General features: G+C 39.6%; 2 protein-coding genes across 2 annotated transcripts in view; one reads left to right on the forward strand and one right to left on the reverse strand.

Moving 5' to 3' along the window:
• LOC127359522 (GTPase IMAP family member 7-like) overlaps nucleotides 1–17,248 on the reverse strand; it is a 245,257-nt gene extending 228,009 nt beyond the window's left edge. Inside the window, exon 1 of the mRNA XM_051393445.1 lies at nucleotides 17,239–17,248. The gene's annotated coding sequence lies outside the window, so the exon portion shown is untranslated. The remainder of the gene's footprint in view (nucleotides 1–17,238) is intronic.
• LOC127359481 (NACHT, LRR and PYD domains-containing protein 12-like) overlaps nucleotides 1–17,913 on the forward strand; it is a 126,169-nt gene that overhangs the window by 48,309 nt on the left and 59,947 nt on the right. Inside the window, exon 10 of the mRNA XM_051393286.1 lies at nucleotides 5,893–6,066. Coding sequence (XP_051249246.1) covers nucleotides 5,893–6,066 — 174 coding nt within the window. The remainder of the gene's footprint in view (nucleotides 1–5,892; nucleotides 6,067–17,913) is intronic.

Genomic DNA, 17,913 nt, shown 5'->3' on the forward strand with positions numbered 1-17,913 from the left:
CAGACAAAGACGAAAAAGCAGAAGTATGATGAGGGACATGGGAAAAGTCCACAGACGTTAACGAAGGCTGACATGGAAGTTCTTTTGAAGCTGGGGAGGCTGGCGTTTGAACAGCTGGAGAAAGGAAACATCATGTTCTACCAAGAAGACCTGGAGCAGTGTGGTCTTGATGTCACAGAGGCCTCGGTGTACTCAGGAGTTTGTACAGAGATCTTCAAAAGAGAGAGTCTGAAGTTCCAGAAAACAGTCTACTGCTTTGTTCATCTGAGCATTCAGGAGTTTCTGGCTGCAGTCTACGTGTTCCACTGTTACAACGACAGGAAGACAGACACACTGAAGGACTTCCTGGGAAAAATGTCCTTGGACGTCTTTCTGATGAGAGCCATGGAGAAATCCCTCAAAAGTAAAAATGGCCACCTGGACCTGTTTGTTCGCTTCCTTCATGGCCTCTCTCTGGAGTCCAACCAGAGACTCTTAGGAGGCCTGCTGGGTCGGACAGACAACAGTCCAGAAATCATCCAGAGAGCCATCAACAACCTGAAGGAGATGAACAGAGATGATATCTCTCCTGACAGAAGCATCAACATCTTCCACTGTCTGATGGAGATGAACGACCACTCAGTCCATCAGGAGATCCAAGAGTTCCTGAAGTCAGAGAACAGATCAGAGAAGAAACTCTCTGAGATCCATTGCTCAGCTCTGGCCTACATCCTGCAGATGTCAGAGGAGGTTCTGGATGAGTTGAACCTGAAGAAGTACAACACATCATACCAGGGACGACAGAGACTGATTCCAGCTGTGAGGAACTGCAGAAAGGCTGTGTAAGTCCAGATGTGATTAACATTATAAAGCAGTGTTTATCAGCCATGCTATAAATTCTTTTAGAATTATTCTTAAAATATTCTTCCACTTAAAATATATGTCAGTTGTATTTTGTAACAGATGTTCTTGAGCTGGTTCAGAGGCTGTGAGTGCGAACATGTTGATTTTTCAGTTGGAGGTTTATAGCTGTCAAGTTAACAAACACAGTTATTCTATTTATCTTAAGTAATTTCCCCATGGGATTATTAAAGTATGTCTGATTCTGATTCTGATAATTGTAACATTTGACATTTTTTCTTCTCTTTATCTTCCTTTGGGTGATGGAGTCGACATGCAAACTTGACAGAACAAAATGAGTTTTTTAGAGTTTAAAATAAGATCTGTGTCATTTTCCAAAAGGAGATTTCTAAAGTTCTAGAGAATTTCTGTCATACAGTTATAATTTAATTATTTAGTTATAATTTAATTTAATTTTGTTTGTAATGGTTTTAAGAGTGAACACACAGGATGTTTGGGGACGCCACACCAATCTCTCATAAGAAAATGAAAAACTAAAAAGCTGGATTTAAAGATTGTACTTTACATTGTTCATGTTAGAGGCCTGAAGCATGAGTGAGCAGTGAACAGATATTGTGTCCTGTTTTGTAGGAAAAGCAGAGACTGGAGACGTTAGTTGTGATGGTTCAGCAGGCTGTTCTGTCTTTATTAAACAGAATTTATCTCTTATCTTCATTTACACAAACTCTGTCTCTTATTCACACTATCATCATTATTATAACTCATTTACATTTCACCTTACAACACAAGGGTCCATACTGAACTGCTTGAATAACATTTACAATTCATAAATGTACAAATCAGCTGTTAAGTTAAACTTAATATGCACTATGACTCACCATCAGCACAATATTACTGCAACCCATTTACAGTATTATCATGACCTGAATTAGCAACTAGAGGTACACATGTCAAGGAACCTGAATGACAGAAAATAAAATACATTTCTATCTTGTTAAACTGTTACACAGGAGCTTTGTTGCAGTGGGCAGGAAAAGTTTCTCTCCTGATCAAACCAACTATTTTATCTGTCAAACTTTGTCACAATAACATGAGGAAGGCTTTTAAAGTCCTTGGAAATGTGTTGTAATGAGATAACACACACTAACAACCTGTTGTGTCCAGGAAAAGCAGAGACAGGAGACATTAGTTGTGATCTTTAGGCTGTTCTCTGTCTGAGCAGCAGAAGCCTCACAGAGCCCGAATACAACTAGTGCTCACCAAGGTAGACACTGCCTCTTGTGGTGACACTGAGCAATTACACCTTCAACAATACAACTCAACCCCCTGTATCAATACATCCAAATCTGTCCTTTTCCACAGGTAAATACATAAAGTAACTGAACAGTTGTGACCATACATGTGTAGGTGTCACATTTACAGAACATAAGACATTTTATCTGATTTGGCTTTAAAGGTTTAAAGGTCCAGTGTGTAACATTCTTGACAGGGCTGTTATTGTTTTTTTGCACATCTCATGGCCACCGTAGTTTCTCCTATACACTTGGAAGTGGAGGGCGAAGTGAGTGAGTGGTGATCTGCAGTCTTCAGGTATGAGAGAGAGTGATGAGAATGATTGTTTCATGTCAAACACAGTGAGATAAGATTATCTGAACCACTGATGTGAAAAGCAAATGTTCATCAAAACAGCAAATGTCAAACTGTTCAAATCCATAAAGTAAATATAAAGTGTGTCTTTCATAATAATATATTTTCTAATATGTGTCATTACAGACTTTCTGACTGTGGACTCTCAGAGACTCACTGTGAAGTTGTGGCCTCAGCTCTGAAGTCCAACCCCTCCCATCTGAGACGTCTGTACCTGAGTAAGAACAAGCTGCAGGATTCAGGAGTGAAGACACTGTCTGCTGGACTGCAGAGTCCAAACTGTAGACTGGAGACTCTGAGGTCAGTTCACTGACTGTAGTGCATGCAGTTTGTGTCTTTCCAAATGACTCAACAGTTGGTACAGTAACAAAAAGTATAGAAATTAAATGTTTGTAATGGGAGAACTAGAGACAGATTAAGTATCAATATTAATTTATCTCAAAACCATTTGAATGAAAGGTTTAACCAAAACAAACAATTTACACAAAAACTTCTCAAAACCCACTAAGGACCCAACACATGAACCGATCAGCACCCATCCACAGCACTACAAGTGTCTTTCAATGTAGATCCCAGCACAGGGAAGCAGCTATAACAGTACATTACACAAAGTCTCCGCTGTCATGAAACAAAACCATTAATACTTCAGCGTTTACGTTGAATATAGATGTTAAAAACAACTTCTAGCAACACAACACTATCCGGTGGTTTGGCCCACTGGCCTCGTCTGCTTCCATCGAGGCAGCTTTAAAGCAATCAGCATGATAGTTAAACTACTGCAGGTGTGCCTGACCGCTTGGAGGGGAGGGCGCCACCTGGAACAGGACACAGGACAGAGCAGAGGCAAAAACACACATACCTAACACCCCCTCCCATAAGTGCAAACTATTAGTTTGCTAACAGGAAAAAGTACTACAACACAGAATACACTTACCCTCCGATAAATAGGGACAGGGCATCACCACATTATCAGCCCCCTTCTTGTGCATTACCTCTAGGTTGTATCCTTGCTTGCTTAAGAGACAGCCGACAACGGGAGCTCCAAGGATTACTGCTGGATACACCTAAACTATTTTCCAAATGGTAGTTAGCTTCTTTTCTCATTAGCTCTCTTTTTGCTAAAGTACAACAGTAAGCTGCGGTATCAACTTCAATGTGATGTTTGAACATGTTTGAACTATATGGCACGCCATTGAACAGAGACGGACCAAGTGTTGGACAGCCTACCGCACCACTGACCATTACCAAGTACAAGCAAACTGTTGTCAGACAAAGATTCCACACAAACAAAAGAAGTAGATGTCTCGCAGGGGGCAGCAGTCTCCGGAGTTTTCTGCTCCCCCTGGACAGTTTCTCAACAGCAGGAATAGGGTGCAAAGGGGCTGGAGGAACTCTATGTGGCCTCCCCACCACTCGGCAGGTGCTGCAGGCAAAACACTTCCTTAACGATGTTTCACCTGACTGGGAGCTGACCAGTGCCTCACGGGTCAGTGGCACTGGCAGCACATGAGCAGCAACAGGTTCTGCCACACCTTCACACCTTTCTGGTTCTGTAGTGCAGTTCTCCAATTCACCAATAGGTGGCAACCTGTCCTCAGACAAGGCAGAAACAAAAACAGATTTAGACAGAGATAAACATCCATAGCGCTAACTGAAGACACATCAGGGCGTCGTTGGACCACATCATCATGTCTAGACTCTGCAATAGGGATGTCAACAACTTCAGGTGATGGATATACCTTCCCCCCAGCTATGCCGTTACCCATAATAAAGTCTATACCATCGATGGGGAACGAGGAACGCACAGCTACCGGGAAGAAACCAGTTTTAAGGTTAGACTGAATGTGAACGCGGTGGAGAGGTGCAGGTACAAAACCCATCATGATACCTCTTACGATGGTACTCGCGTCACAGGCAGACTCTTCACTCAAAGGCAGCACAGTGGAAAGGATGAATGACTGGGAGCCACCAGTGTCTCACAACACTGACTGGATTCCTGTGAGTGAGACAAATACAGGGAAAGTTAAAGGTTTGAAACATTCATCAGGCACTTTTTGAACGGTGGACGGTGAACAACTGGAGGACACCGTTTTAACTAACCCCACACCCTTGGGCTGCTTTGAAATTGCAGCCTGCTGCTTATGCTTCCACTCAGTGCAGTCGGCAATTAGAAGGTCAGGTTCATGACAAAAAAACATTGTTTATCTGCCTTAGGACCAGAGAAAGATATAGCAGCTATTACGCTATTTAAATATACAGTCCTATTTACATCAACAGTCCGCTCAGGCACACAGTTTTTAAACTCCTCCAACAACATCAGCTCACGTATAGAAACAAAGTCATCTGCCTTACAAGCTGAACAGCAGCAGTCAAACAGGATCCCTTTCTCCCTGGCAAAGTCAGCGTACGTCTGGCCTGCTGTCTTTCTAAGGCTGTGAAAACGCTGTCTATATGCCTCAGGCACCAGCTCATATACCCGCAGTATCGCACTCTTTACTAGGGATGTAACGATTCGATACGGTTCACCATATTTTGTTCACGATACGATTTTCTCACGATTTTTTTGTTTAATCAAAATGAGCTGCAGACAAATTATGACCAAATAAAATTCTTTTATTCGTAGGAAAAACATCTTAGAGGTGCTTTCTTTACAGAAACTCTGTAAAACAGTTTGTGTCCTCTTATAAAACATGGTCATCTTAAACAAGAAAATACATGAAAAATATCTCCTTTCTTTAGAAACAATCTCACAAGTAAACTGGTGTTAACTGGTGTAATTCAATATCTTAAATAACAAAAGAATATAAAATGTAGTTATTCCCTTAAATAATAAAGAATAACTGGATTCTTTTAGGAGATGCAGCCTCTCGTCAGGGTGGTTTGCCCCCTCGGCAGTTTTCGCTCAGGAGGTGGCGTAACGTTACTTTGCTTCTCACTGTGATGGCGGCTAATATGCTGCTGCATGTTGCTGGTGTTGGCGGTATATGTTAGCAGTCTCTTGCAATATTTACATGCTGTTTTGGTTTTGTCTGTCCATTTCTCACCGGTTGTATTTGTGTATATGGGGAATCCAAAATGCCGCCACACAGGTGATTTATAACCGCTCGGTGCATCCTCTATTTCAAAGTTGTTGCCTACCGTAAAAAAGAACATATCCTACGTCTCTCGCATCCGTGATTCATTTTTTCTGTCAACCGGTGCGAATCGTCACATTTGTACCGATTTTTACTCGTGTCACGATACATCCTTACATCCCTAATCCTAACTGCCATGTGTGTTTGGAGTTTCCATTTTCTAAACTTGTACATTGTAAACCTTCTTCAGCTCTGAACAGATTATTAAACACTGAATGATTTCAAGCAGGAACATTGTCTTCTAAACTCACATCTTTTATTCTTTATTCAGATTGTGGGACTGCAGGTTGTCAGAGATCAGCTGTGATTATCTGGTCTCAGCTCTGAAGTCCAACCCCTCCCATCTGAGAGAGCTGGACCTGAGGTACAACAATCTGCAGGATTCAGGAGTGAAGCTGCTGTGTGGTTTTCTGGAGAGTCCACACTGTAGACTGGAGACTCTGAGGTCAGTAGAGGGTTGGAGTCAGTCCATGCTGGTAACAACTCGTTTGTTCCACTATAACAATAAGTCACAGTACAGGAAAAAGTTCACAGACTCATATTTACCTCTTGTTGATCACAAAAGTTCAAACCCTTAGGATAACTAATCAGCTTCTGCCTTTCTCCACAAACACCAGAGCTAGCAGGGTACGACTAAGTACTCTCTACCTGAGAATGTAATTTGGTTGGCTGTTTAATCCAGAACAGTCCAATTACAATAAAGAAACACAAAGATTGACATATCATGCATGAACCAGGTTAGGCTGTAAGGCTGAATACAGTGTGTAATACAGATACATATAAAACAAACTATGTTAATCTACATGAACTTCATCCTTTGACCTCTGAACTGTAGAGATTATACATCTTATATTTAAACACATATTTAACCTTCCATTTACATTTGAAACAGTATTTATATCCATGTTTTTAACCATATTTATACATGTTAAACCTCTCTTTTTAAACTATTTACTGTCTGATGACTACATGAATTATCCACATCTTGAAGTCTAAAAGTATTTTATCCAGGGCTACATTTAATTAACAACTGAACCTAATTTATGTTCATACATAATGTTGGTTCTCAATAAAACAGGTTTTTCTGATCAGAAGATTATATCCAACATCTCAGATTTAAATCCAAATCAGGTCCATTAATATTATCCTTTGAATGGAAAATTAGGTCTAAATAGTATTTCCTTTAGATGGAAAAGAAACAGCCAGGATTCATCCAAGTAGGCAGTAGAAGTAGAGCTTTATTCCCTTTGCAGAAGATTAAAACCTGAGTCATCCATGGAAAGACTGAATTTTCATGTCAGAACATCACCTTTTATACACTTATAAGTCCCGCCCAACTGTCAGTTTTTTTGATCCATGACATAATGGTGTCCATCCCCCTGGAAATGTCTGGAAAATTCCACCAACCTGGGACTGTCCCCTCTACTGTCTTGTCTACATCACCCTCAGCTCCTCTGCACCTGTGGCCTGAGCACTTGTTATCACACAGTCAGTCCTTCTGCACATGCGCTAGTCTTACTACAGATCCTGCAGGACTCAGGGCCTGTTGTGCCTTGTGCTGGGCTTGAGCACTTCTTATCATTAACCTTGCTGGCTTCCTGGCCTTTGGCAGTATGCCTAGACCTTTTCTTTTTGCTCTTCTTTCTCACACCATTATGTCATAGACGTCTTTTACTGTATTTTTAAATCTTTATAAACCTTATAAAATGACAAAAAGCTTGTGTTACAATCATTCACATGTTTTTTGGTACTAACATTACTTATTTCTTGCTACAACTACACATTCAATATTCTTCTCTACTTTAAATCAAACCATTAAATCAAACTTTTACTAAAACAATGGTGCTCTCTACTTCATTAACAGTTTTGTGTGCTCACATAAAATCAACCTTACTTAAATCATATTAACCATAAAATCAACTCTACTTGAATACAGTGCTCATTACTTGATTTTTCTGTGTGTGATTAAAATATAGTGCTTATACCATTATTTTGTGTGATTACTGTGTGATTACTAGAATTTTTAGCATATAATAGTCATCAGCATGCATTAGATTTTATACTACAATAACTTACATCCATAAAGTTGTAAAGTTGCTTTTGTTCATATTTTAATGTTTGTTGAACTAAATTTAGTCTGCAGTCACAAAGACTTGTGTTTGTTAAAGAAACTGTAGAAAATGTCCACTGTTAGTTGTTAAAGTAAATGAATGTTTATAATTGTTGGTAAATGGTCACATGTGACAAAATGATAAATATAATAAATAAATCAATAATCTGTATTTCAACAATCAGACAATAACAAATATATTCAGTATTTGCTGTTTCCAACATTGTTATGAAGCTATATGATGTTTATATTGACTGAATAGTTTAAACTGAAGATGCTTTGATTTTATGACTCCACTATTCCTAAAAGAAATATTGTAGATGTCTTTTGTTCACATTTTATAAACTTGTAAATTCTAAACCTTCTTCAGCTCTGAACAGATTATTAAACACTGAATGATTTCAAACAGGAACATTGTCTTCTAAACTTACATCTTTTATTCTTTATTCAGATTGAGTTACTGCAGGTTGTCAGAGATCAGCTGTGATTATCTGGTCTCAGCTCTGAAGTCCAACCCCTCCCATCTGAGAGAGCTGGACCTGACTGACAACAATCTGCAGGATTCAGGAGTGAAGCTGCTGTCTGATCTTGTGGAGAGTCCACACTGTAGACTGGAGACTCTGAGGTCAGTAGAGGGTTGGAATCAGTCCATGCTGGTTTCAGCAGTATTGTACTAAACACAGTTAGTATCAAAGCAAAGATCCAGTATTTGCTGCTTTCCTCAGTGAAGCTGTGAGAGGAGGATGGTGACAGACTTCAGGGTTGGACAGAAAGACAGAGAGAGACTGTAAACACTGATTTATGACTTCTGTTGTCTGTCTTCTTCTCTCATCAGATGGAAGTGATCTCAGTCAGAGTGTGAGTGGTGAGGAAGGAGGTTGTGTTGGAGGATCAGCTGTGTCCTGATGATCCAGAGAGGTTGAAGCAGCAGCATCAGCTCTGACTGGGCCATGTTACTGGGAGGTAGAGTGGAGAGGAGAGCTTCATCCAGCAGTGACTGACAGAGGAATCACAACCAGTGGAGATGACTCTCAGTGCTGCAGTCTGAACTGCTCTGAGATCAGCTCCACTGTCAGACACAATGTCAAGTCCACCATCATCCCTGTGTGTTCCTCTGGATGTGACAGAGTATCATCAGTGTATCTGGACTGCTCTGCTGCTGCTCTGTCCTTCTACACCAGGGGTGTCAAACTCATTCTGGTCTGGGGGCCGCATACAACTTAATCGGATCTCAAGGGGGCCAGACCAGTAAACTCATTCCCAAATTACATGGAACTATCAATAAGTCCACTTTTTTCTTTGTATTAGTGCAAAGAAGAAGAAGTAAATAATAAAAATCTTTATATGCAATGAATTGTCCTTTTACTAAATATATTATGAACAACCTAAGAGTTGCTTGTATTGTGTTTTATGATTCATTAAAGCTGCAGTAGGTAACATTTATAAAAAATAACCTTCTGTCATATTTGCTGAAGCTTTCACTTTATCCTGACAGTAGAACATGAGACAGACCATCTGTGAAACAATCAGGTTCCTCTGGCTCCTCCTAAAATGCAATGAAATGTCCAAAAATCACCCCCTCCATTTGCGGCTTGTACTTTCTCTCTGAACTTTGTCACAACACCTGCCTTTTTCCCGATCATTGACGGCGCACCATCAGTAGCCAGGCTTACGGCGCGGGACCAGTCCGCCCCGACTCTGTCCAGCGCTCCAACGACGGAGCGGAAAATGTCCTCAGCTGTTGTGGTGTCGGTCATAGGCACCAACTCGAGAAACTCCTCTGTGACAGTCAAAGTTTCGTCAACTCCACGAATGAATATGGCCAGTTGAGCGACGTCTGTAATATCAGTACTCTCATCAATTGCAACAGAAAATGCCAGAAATGACTCCGATTTGCGTTTTAGTTGGCTGTCCAAATCCCAAAACCCTGTCTGCCACGGTATTTCTCGTCAAGCTAATATTGGCAAAAGCTTGTCGCTTCTCAGGACACACAATTTCGGCAGCCTTCAGCATCAGTGGCGGCTGGTGAAAAATATTGTCGGTGGGGCTGTGCCATACTTTTTTGTTTCTGTAACCATCGCAATACAATTTAACATAAACTGCAGAACACCAGTGCTCAGTGAAATAGTCAGTAGGGCTGGGTATCATTTAAAAATGTTCGATACCAGTACTGATACCAGTACCGATACCAGTACCCTTAACACGATACCGATACCAATTGAGTACTTCATTCGATACTTTTTTTTAACTTTGTAAATGTCACTACTCCTCCCCATTCAAAATATTTTTACACGAATACATTTTGAAAGTGCTCAAATATTTATTTAATAACTGTACAAACATGTACAACGAAGAATTATATATATATTACATATTACCTGGAGTTATCGACGGTTGCTCCGTGTTAGGGTGGCCATTTCCTTCACATCAAAAAGGAGGACACTTTGCATACACGGGGACACACAAGCAGATATTTGTGATATACAGTCATATCTTAAATTAGCGATTGGCTTAACTGCTACATAGACCCGCCTCCTGGGGGCGCTTTCTCTATCGGCTAGAGCTGATGAGGCTTCAGACAGGCAGAGGAAAGGTTGTGAATATGATTTTATATCATATTTTACACATATTACTGGGTGCATTCCATATTGCAAACACACAAATATTGACATACTGATATTTTTATCATTATTATTATTTTTAATTTTTTTATTTATTTTAATTTTTTATTTATTTTTTATTTTTGTGGCTCAAGGGGGGCGGCGCCCTAGCGCCCTCTATTGGCCAGCCGCCACTGTACAGTTTTTGATGAACTCCCTCTCACAGTATGGCTTTGAGGCTAATGCTATTTGGCTTGCAATTACGTAGCTGGCTTTCACCGCAGCATCACTGACCTCTCGGCTCAGGCTGAAAACAGATTGCTGTTTCCTCAGACCCGCCAACAATTCAATTTGTATTTTTCACCATGCTGAGTTTCATAGTGGCGCCGAATATTGTATTCCTTAAGCACCGAAACTTGCTGCATGCACACCAGGCACACGGGTTTCCCATTCACCTCCGTGAACATATAGGAAGAGGTCCATTTTTCTTGAAAAATCAGACACTCTGTCTCCACTTTTCTCTTTTTTGACAAAGACATTTCACTGAAGAGGGTGCCAGGGTCAACAGAAAAAGCGGGTAAAGCGATAGAACTGACTAAAACACAGCGCCACTAGCGGACAATACAGGAACTGCAGATTTTAAAGAAAATTAAGTTTATTCTTATTTTTTTCAATAATGCAGATTTATCCCGTGGGCCGGACTGAACCCCCTGGCGGGCCGGTTCCGGCCCGCGGGCCGGCCGTACGTTTGACACCCCTGTTCTACACAGTCTCTGCAGACACACTGAGACTCCTCCACTCCTTCTGCTCCACACTCAACCACCTCCTCCACCTGGAACCTCCACCTGGATTTTATTCTTTCATTCATTCACATATTCTGAACCCAAACTGCCTCTACACATTCATTCTGTTTATGACAACAGAACTGTAGATGAACACATTGAATTGGATATTTCAGTGTTGCTTTCTGTTGCAGCTCCACCCTGTGGAACGCTGGAGTAGTGCAGTTAATTTCCACATATTTCTGAACAACAGTGGAAGTTGATATTGCATGTGTGAAGTTCTGGTTATTCCCACCAATACCAGCCGTTTCTCATATTATAATCAATGAAGTAGATAAAACCTGAACAAAGTCTGGATTCAATCAAGGCTTTACTGAAGTTTCTCAACTGACTACAAACAGATTCTGTCTGGATTTTGGTGGAAAGTCAGTGCTTTAATATTTCATTTTGTATATAATGTTTGATGGAAAATAAAATCAGAAGTGTTTAATATGCAGATTCTAGACTTTATATTCATTAATCATGTCTATAAAACAAATAATGCTATCTTGATTGTTGCTGTCAAACAAATAAATCATGTTTTTTAATCCAAATGAAGTTCAGTTTCTTACAGTTTTATGTGTGACTCTGCTAGTTTTCCCATTACAGACACATAAAGTCAACCTGTGGAGCTTTTTCCCACAGAAATCAATGTTGAAGCAGTTGTTATCACCAGTGTTCATGTTCTGTAGCTCCTGCTGGAGCTGCTTTCTGCCAGCAGATGTCACCATTTCCACTGTTTTCCTCAGACTGGTTTATCTGAATGGATGCAATATCTGTGTGCAGTGAAAACTGAACTGGTGATGTGAATACTTTCTTTCTGACTGACTTCATTTAGTTCAACTTGACTTAAACTGATAAATCTAGATTTGAAATTAAAGCCAGCACACAAGATCAAATAAAACCCTGATTTCATAAACTGAATTACCGTAATAAATGATGGTTAATGACCATGAAAGGAAGAAAATATTGATTTCACTGATGTGATTTAGTATTTTTTATATCGTTGCAACACAATGCTTCACTCTTGTCAAATATTCTTCTCATATGAGTCAAAAAACCCACAACTATTATTCAATAGCACAGTCACATATTGAGCTGGTAATGGTTTTTATTAATGCTGTAAATTCTCAGCTCTGCTTTGCTTCAAATTAAAAAACACTGTTCTACATGCAGACAAAGAGGACCATGATTCAAATCAGATTTTAAACCTTTATTGGCTCATAGCAGAGGGCAGAAGCTTTGTGAAACTTCCTAAAAGACAAACACACTTAAAATGTGTCATAAAAACAGAACAAGGTTGTGATGCACAGTTACAGTTTGAATCCCACTGGGACCAGCACCAAAAACACATTCACATGATCATGAATAAAGTCTATCAATGTGATTATGACTGTATTTATTCTGTATTAGAAACCTCTTTCAGGACAGAGTTTTGTTTTCAGGAACATTTTGGTAAATATTGTCATTTTCCAGGACTTTCCCAGGTTTTCCAGGATGCATGGGAACCTTAAGAAATCACCATCATAACCTCAGTATTTCAGAATTCTTTACTAATGCTCTGCTCTCACATTTAGCCTTGAAGACTGCTTCTTAAATATTCACCAATGTTCCTACAACGTGACCAAAGAACTGTCAGTGGGCTCAGATGACTGATGGACTCATAAACACAAACAATATGTACATCCAGGTATATAACGGTGAATATACACATCTATGATACAAACATAAAGTATTAGAATGCAAACGGCATGAGAACAATACAGAGAAAAGAGAAAACACTGAGACGTACAACAATTCTTTCTGCTGGAGTTCAAAAATATATGAACTAAACTGTTTCTAACAATATTTAACAGTAAAACGGAAAATGTGTTTTCTGTTGACTGAGACTGACTTTAATCAATATTTGCCATTGATCTCATTGTAATATAACAAATATGAACTAATGTATGACAGTTCTCTTGTAGATATGGACGTTCTGTATAAAAGTATAATTTAATCTCTAAATAGAACTGTAGACCTATTGGTTGTGACTTTAAAGCAGATTTTTAACAAACCAAATCACTGATATGTGTTTCCAACGCCTTGAAGAACACAAACAGACACACAATTACAAAATCTATGTCGTCCATTTCTCAGAGAATCAATCAACAGATAGACAAACAAACAATGAAAGTTGATCTTTCTCTAAAGTCTCTAAAAAACAGAACCATAAAAAAGTTCCTACAAACGGATATTGTATCGTAAGATTGGATGTTTTGGTGGAGAACAAATTAAATATGTTGTCAGTGGACATTTTACTGACATATTTCCTCATTATGTGGATATAAAATATAATCTGGTCTGCATTTTGTTTTAATTAATTGGATATAAATGTGATTTCTAGAAGACAGGAAAATGGAATGAATGAAGAACATATTGATGTTAATGTGAAGATATTTTAAAGCTCCTGTGTGTAGCATTTGCACAACAAACAGAAACATTTGATAGCTGTTATAATCAAATTAAATTCCACACACAGGGGCTTTAAGGAACGAGAAGTTATCTGGATGTAACTCCAGTTCTATGAGGATGTTTGTACCCTTCTATTTAGCCTCACCAAGGTTAACTAACCCCTGGCGATCGTCTTTCTGTCTTTGCCCTGTTTTTAGTGTCACCACTGGAAGTATAGCAGCATGTAGAAAAACCAATGAAAACTGAAATAATTCACTTTAAAAAAAATCCCCCTCCAATAAAATGTAACTGCAGAAGCTCAGTTTGGATTTTCATTTCCAGCTGTAGGTCTGCATACAGGCTGTGAGCTGCACAAGCAAAGTTCATTTCACATGTGACTGTTCACGCTCCCCGACGTCTTTAAATGAGCAGCTTTGTGCTGCTGAACTGGAACAACCTTTATCACACGAAGGCAGATTATTTACAAGTAGAGCTCCAAACAGCAAGTGCTGATGTCCAAACTTGTAGAAGAGATTTCTCATCTCTCGACTGGAATAATGAAGCTCACTTTGAATCTGGTGTTTCCCATCGAGTGGCCACTCCTCAAGGATTGGTTCCTCTGGACTGCATCATAACCTTTGGAACATATTGATATAGTTTGTGTGTGATTGAAGAGCAGCACAGCCTGGTGTAATATGATCAATGAGAAGTGAACTTACTGCACAGTTCGGGCTGGAATCTAGAAAGGTAGCTCAAAGTCCTTACTGCTCGTGCTCACGCACACCAGTCTGAAATTAAATGTAAAGCTGTGTGATATCTGCTCTGCCCACAAATCTACCAGTTCAACACACTCATCTTCTACATTTATTGCATCACTGGGAGCTCCAGCTTTTTCTAAGGAGCATCATTTTACCCAGAATTAACCTTAAAATAGAAAATAAACTATTATTATATTGTACTAGTCAGGGGATTTGGCTCATAATTAAATGTTAAAGAGAAAAAAGGAAACTTCACTTCAATTTGTGAGAGTGGTTGTGAGTTGGTTAGCTTAGTGTGATGGGTAGCGTTCCCTCCCCACTCTAGTTTAGCCACACCCTGCAACCATTGATTGTCAGCAGGTGAGGCTAATCACTTCTCAGTCCTTAAATGTAGCTGTGTAGCAGTCAGCAGTAGGTTTTGCCTCACCCTACCCTGACTCTACAGTTGTTTGAGGGATGCCGATGCCCAACTAAGGTATGAATTGTTCTTGGCTTGTTTATCATATAGTGGGCATATGCATTAAATTCTTCCCTCACATCTGTGCAGGTGTAATGGCAGGAATATGGGAGCTAATTGAAGGTAGTTGCTGCTCCCTCCACTAGAAGAGTGGTGTGTATGTGCCAGATTCTAGTTGGATAAATTCTTCATGTAACTCGCAGGTATGTTAATCTTTAAGTTGTATGTCTTGTGTACTATTCTTCTCAGTGGTCTTTAGATTTTAATGACTGAAACATATGTTTTTGGATTAATGTTTATATTATATACATGTCACTATATATTTTGTATGTGTTTTCTTTACAGTAGGAACTGGAACATGGTGTCTGTTCCCATGACCTAGTCTTCTGGCTACTGCTGTTTTTGCCCTTCTACAAATGTATTTATTGTATATGGTTACCTTGTTTTACTGTGTAGATTGTTAATTTCTGATAATTGGTTTGTGTTTTCTTGGTTAATTTAGTTGTCGGATTTATTTATCATCTTTCATAAACCAAACTTGTGAGTTAATGATATAGTGGAGCTCTTTTTTAGTGTTTGTACAGGTGGGCTGTCATAGGCTTACAGGTGGTGGGTTACTGGGTGGAGGGTTTCCCCCTGTCTGGGTTCTATGTGCATGCTTACGTTGCTGTGTATTTCTAACTATGTGCTTTATTGTTTTGCAGTGTGTGTGATCTCTTCTTCCCTGTACCTACTGGTGGTGGTGACCCCCCTTTTCTCTCACTCCCTCATTCCTGTAGGCCTCCCTGACAGCCCCCCTCCCCCTTGTACTGGTAATTACCTGTTTAGTGAATATAAGTATATTTTGGTAATAAATCGTAAATATTAACCTATCCCAAATGGTTTTTTGAGAGTGACATTAAATCTGTGTAAATAAATGTAGTGGTCGAAACTGGAAATTCACATCTCTGCTCCTTTTTCTCTGTACTATAAGAACCTGTGAAAGTGGGTATTCTCTGGGTGAAAGTCCCAGGGTGGCGTTGTCACACTTGCTGTCAGGGCGCTTAGTTGCCCTGGTCACATTAGCATAAAGGCTGGAAGTAGGAGGAAACAGCTAGCCTGGCTCTGTCCAAAGTCCAACAATACCAGCATCTCTACAGCTCACTCATTAACATCTTTATATATAGTTTGTTTCATTGGTACAGAAACAACAGTCTAACTGCCACCTTACTCTAGCTTTATATTCAGCATGTCGATCCTCTCAAAATCTCTCTGCAAGAATCCTCAAATGTCAAACAATTCCTTTAGTGAAAAGCCTGTTGAGCTCTTAACACGTATTTAGAAGTGATCTCACTTTGTGACTGAAGGGTCCAAGTTGGAGTTGAAATCGATCATGCTCTGATTGTATTTATTCTGCATTAGAAACCTGTTTCAGGACAGCGTTTTCTTTCCAGGAACATTTTGGTAAATATTTGGTCTTTTAGTGATGATTGAAGTGAACAGCTTGTAAGCAAGATTTAGCTCACTAATGGGTCTGTAGTTTGCACAGTCCAGTTTATCTTCCCCCCCGTTGGGTGTAACTGAACTAACTGCTTCTTTCCATGATGCTGGAGTTTCCCCTTTTGACAGAACCCAGTTGAATGTTGTCAATAAAATAGGTGTCAGGGCCTCTTTTAGAGTTTTATGGCGTTGTGCAGTGAATCCGTCTGTGCCTGGGGACTTATTGGCTTTCAATCTGGCTACAGCAGAGTAAATGTCTTCTCTTGTTAAATGAGATATTAGAGCTTTATTTTGGTCTTCTGTAAGGGTAGGAAGATTTAATAACTTGAGTAGTGTCTCCAGTTTCTGATCACTGTCAACTTGAGGTTGTGAATATCATTTTTCATCGTATGTTGGGTTTGCAGAGGGAGGGATGTACGATGATGACGTTCTGGTCCGTAATGTCTCAGTGAAACACATCAGACTCCCGGTACTCTGCGTGGCTCCACTTAAATGCTGTTAGCTTGTTCATTTTGTTGCTAGGAGACTGTACATTCACCATAACAAGATAATGATAATGATGATGACAAAGATGAGGATGATGGATGATGATGATGTAGGACCTTGTCCTCGTCTTCCTCTACAAGAGACGCTTTATCTGTCTCTTAATTCAACAATCATCATATTATTTTGATTTTGTTCCACCAGGAGAGTTTTCAAGGCCTCCTCTTTCCCTTTGACCTTTTTGACCCAGGAGGGGAGGTGAGACTGTGGCGCCGACAGTCTCCTGCACAGAGAGCCTGGTTCTTTTCAGATTCTCAGATGGGATCTCTAGGTGTCAATATGTTTTATCCTCTTTAACAGAACACTGACTTCTCCACAGATCAGAACGACACCCTACACCTAAAGTGGATCGTGTATGATAACATAAATGCCTTTTTGATTGTAAATCAGGGTTAGATATCCCTGAAATGTGTTTACATCTCTTTTAGTCTGACAGGTCCACCTCCAGAGAGAAACTCCTCTGGAATCCACATCTGGCATTCTGACACCCCTTCCTCTAAAGTGTAAATTACGATGTTTTCTTTTGATAGTGGACATTCCAATCTAGGAAGCAGTAACAACAGTTGCATGGATATAGATTTACTTCTGTTGGAGTATTATGGTAAAATTTCATCTCCTCCTAATTAACAGATTGCCATCCAGCATGAGAAGGACGCAAATGTAATGTTTGTCTGATGTTTCTGTCATCAGATTGGACTAAGTTACAAAATCATGTGTAAAATCTCTGAATGTTTGATGGAGCCACAGTGCCACCTTTTGGTAAGGTTCTGGTATAGCGTAAGGTACTTTCAAAACGGACTTTGGTTGATAACTGTATAGTAATACAATAAGTAAATGCCTGACACATATTTGTTATAACAAGGATTAAGCTAGCACTATACGAAATATGTACAGTCCATCAGTGCTGTTTTGTGTGTGTTTAATGATTTAATGACTTTAATCAGTTCCACTTTTCTTTTACATTAAGTAATTTCGGTTATGTTATGTTAAAACATGTGAACTATGTATTAAGTCATGGTGGGTTCTGTGAACGGTGAATTATGATCTCGAAACTTTAAAACACGATAGGAGTAAGTTGATAAAGTTACGTA

Source organism: Dicentrarchus labrax, unplaced genomic scaffold, assembly GCF_905237075.1.
Source record: "Dicentrarchus labrax unplaced genomic scaffold, dlabrax2021, whole genome shotgun sequence".
NCBI lineage: Eukaryota > Metazoa > Chordata > Actinopteri > Moronidae > Dicentrarchus > Dicentrarchus labrax.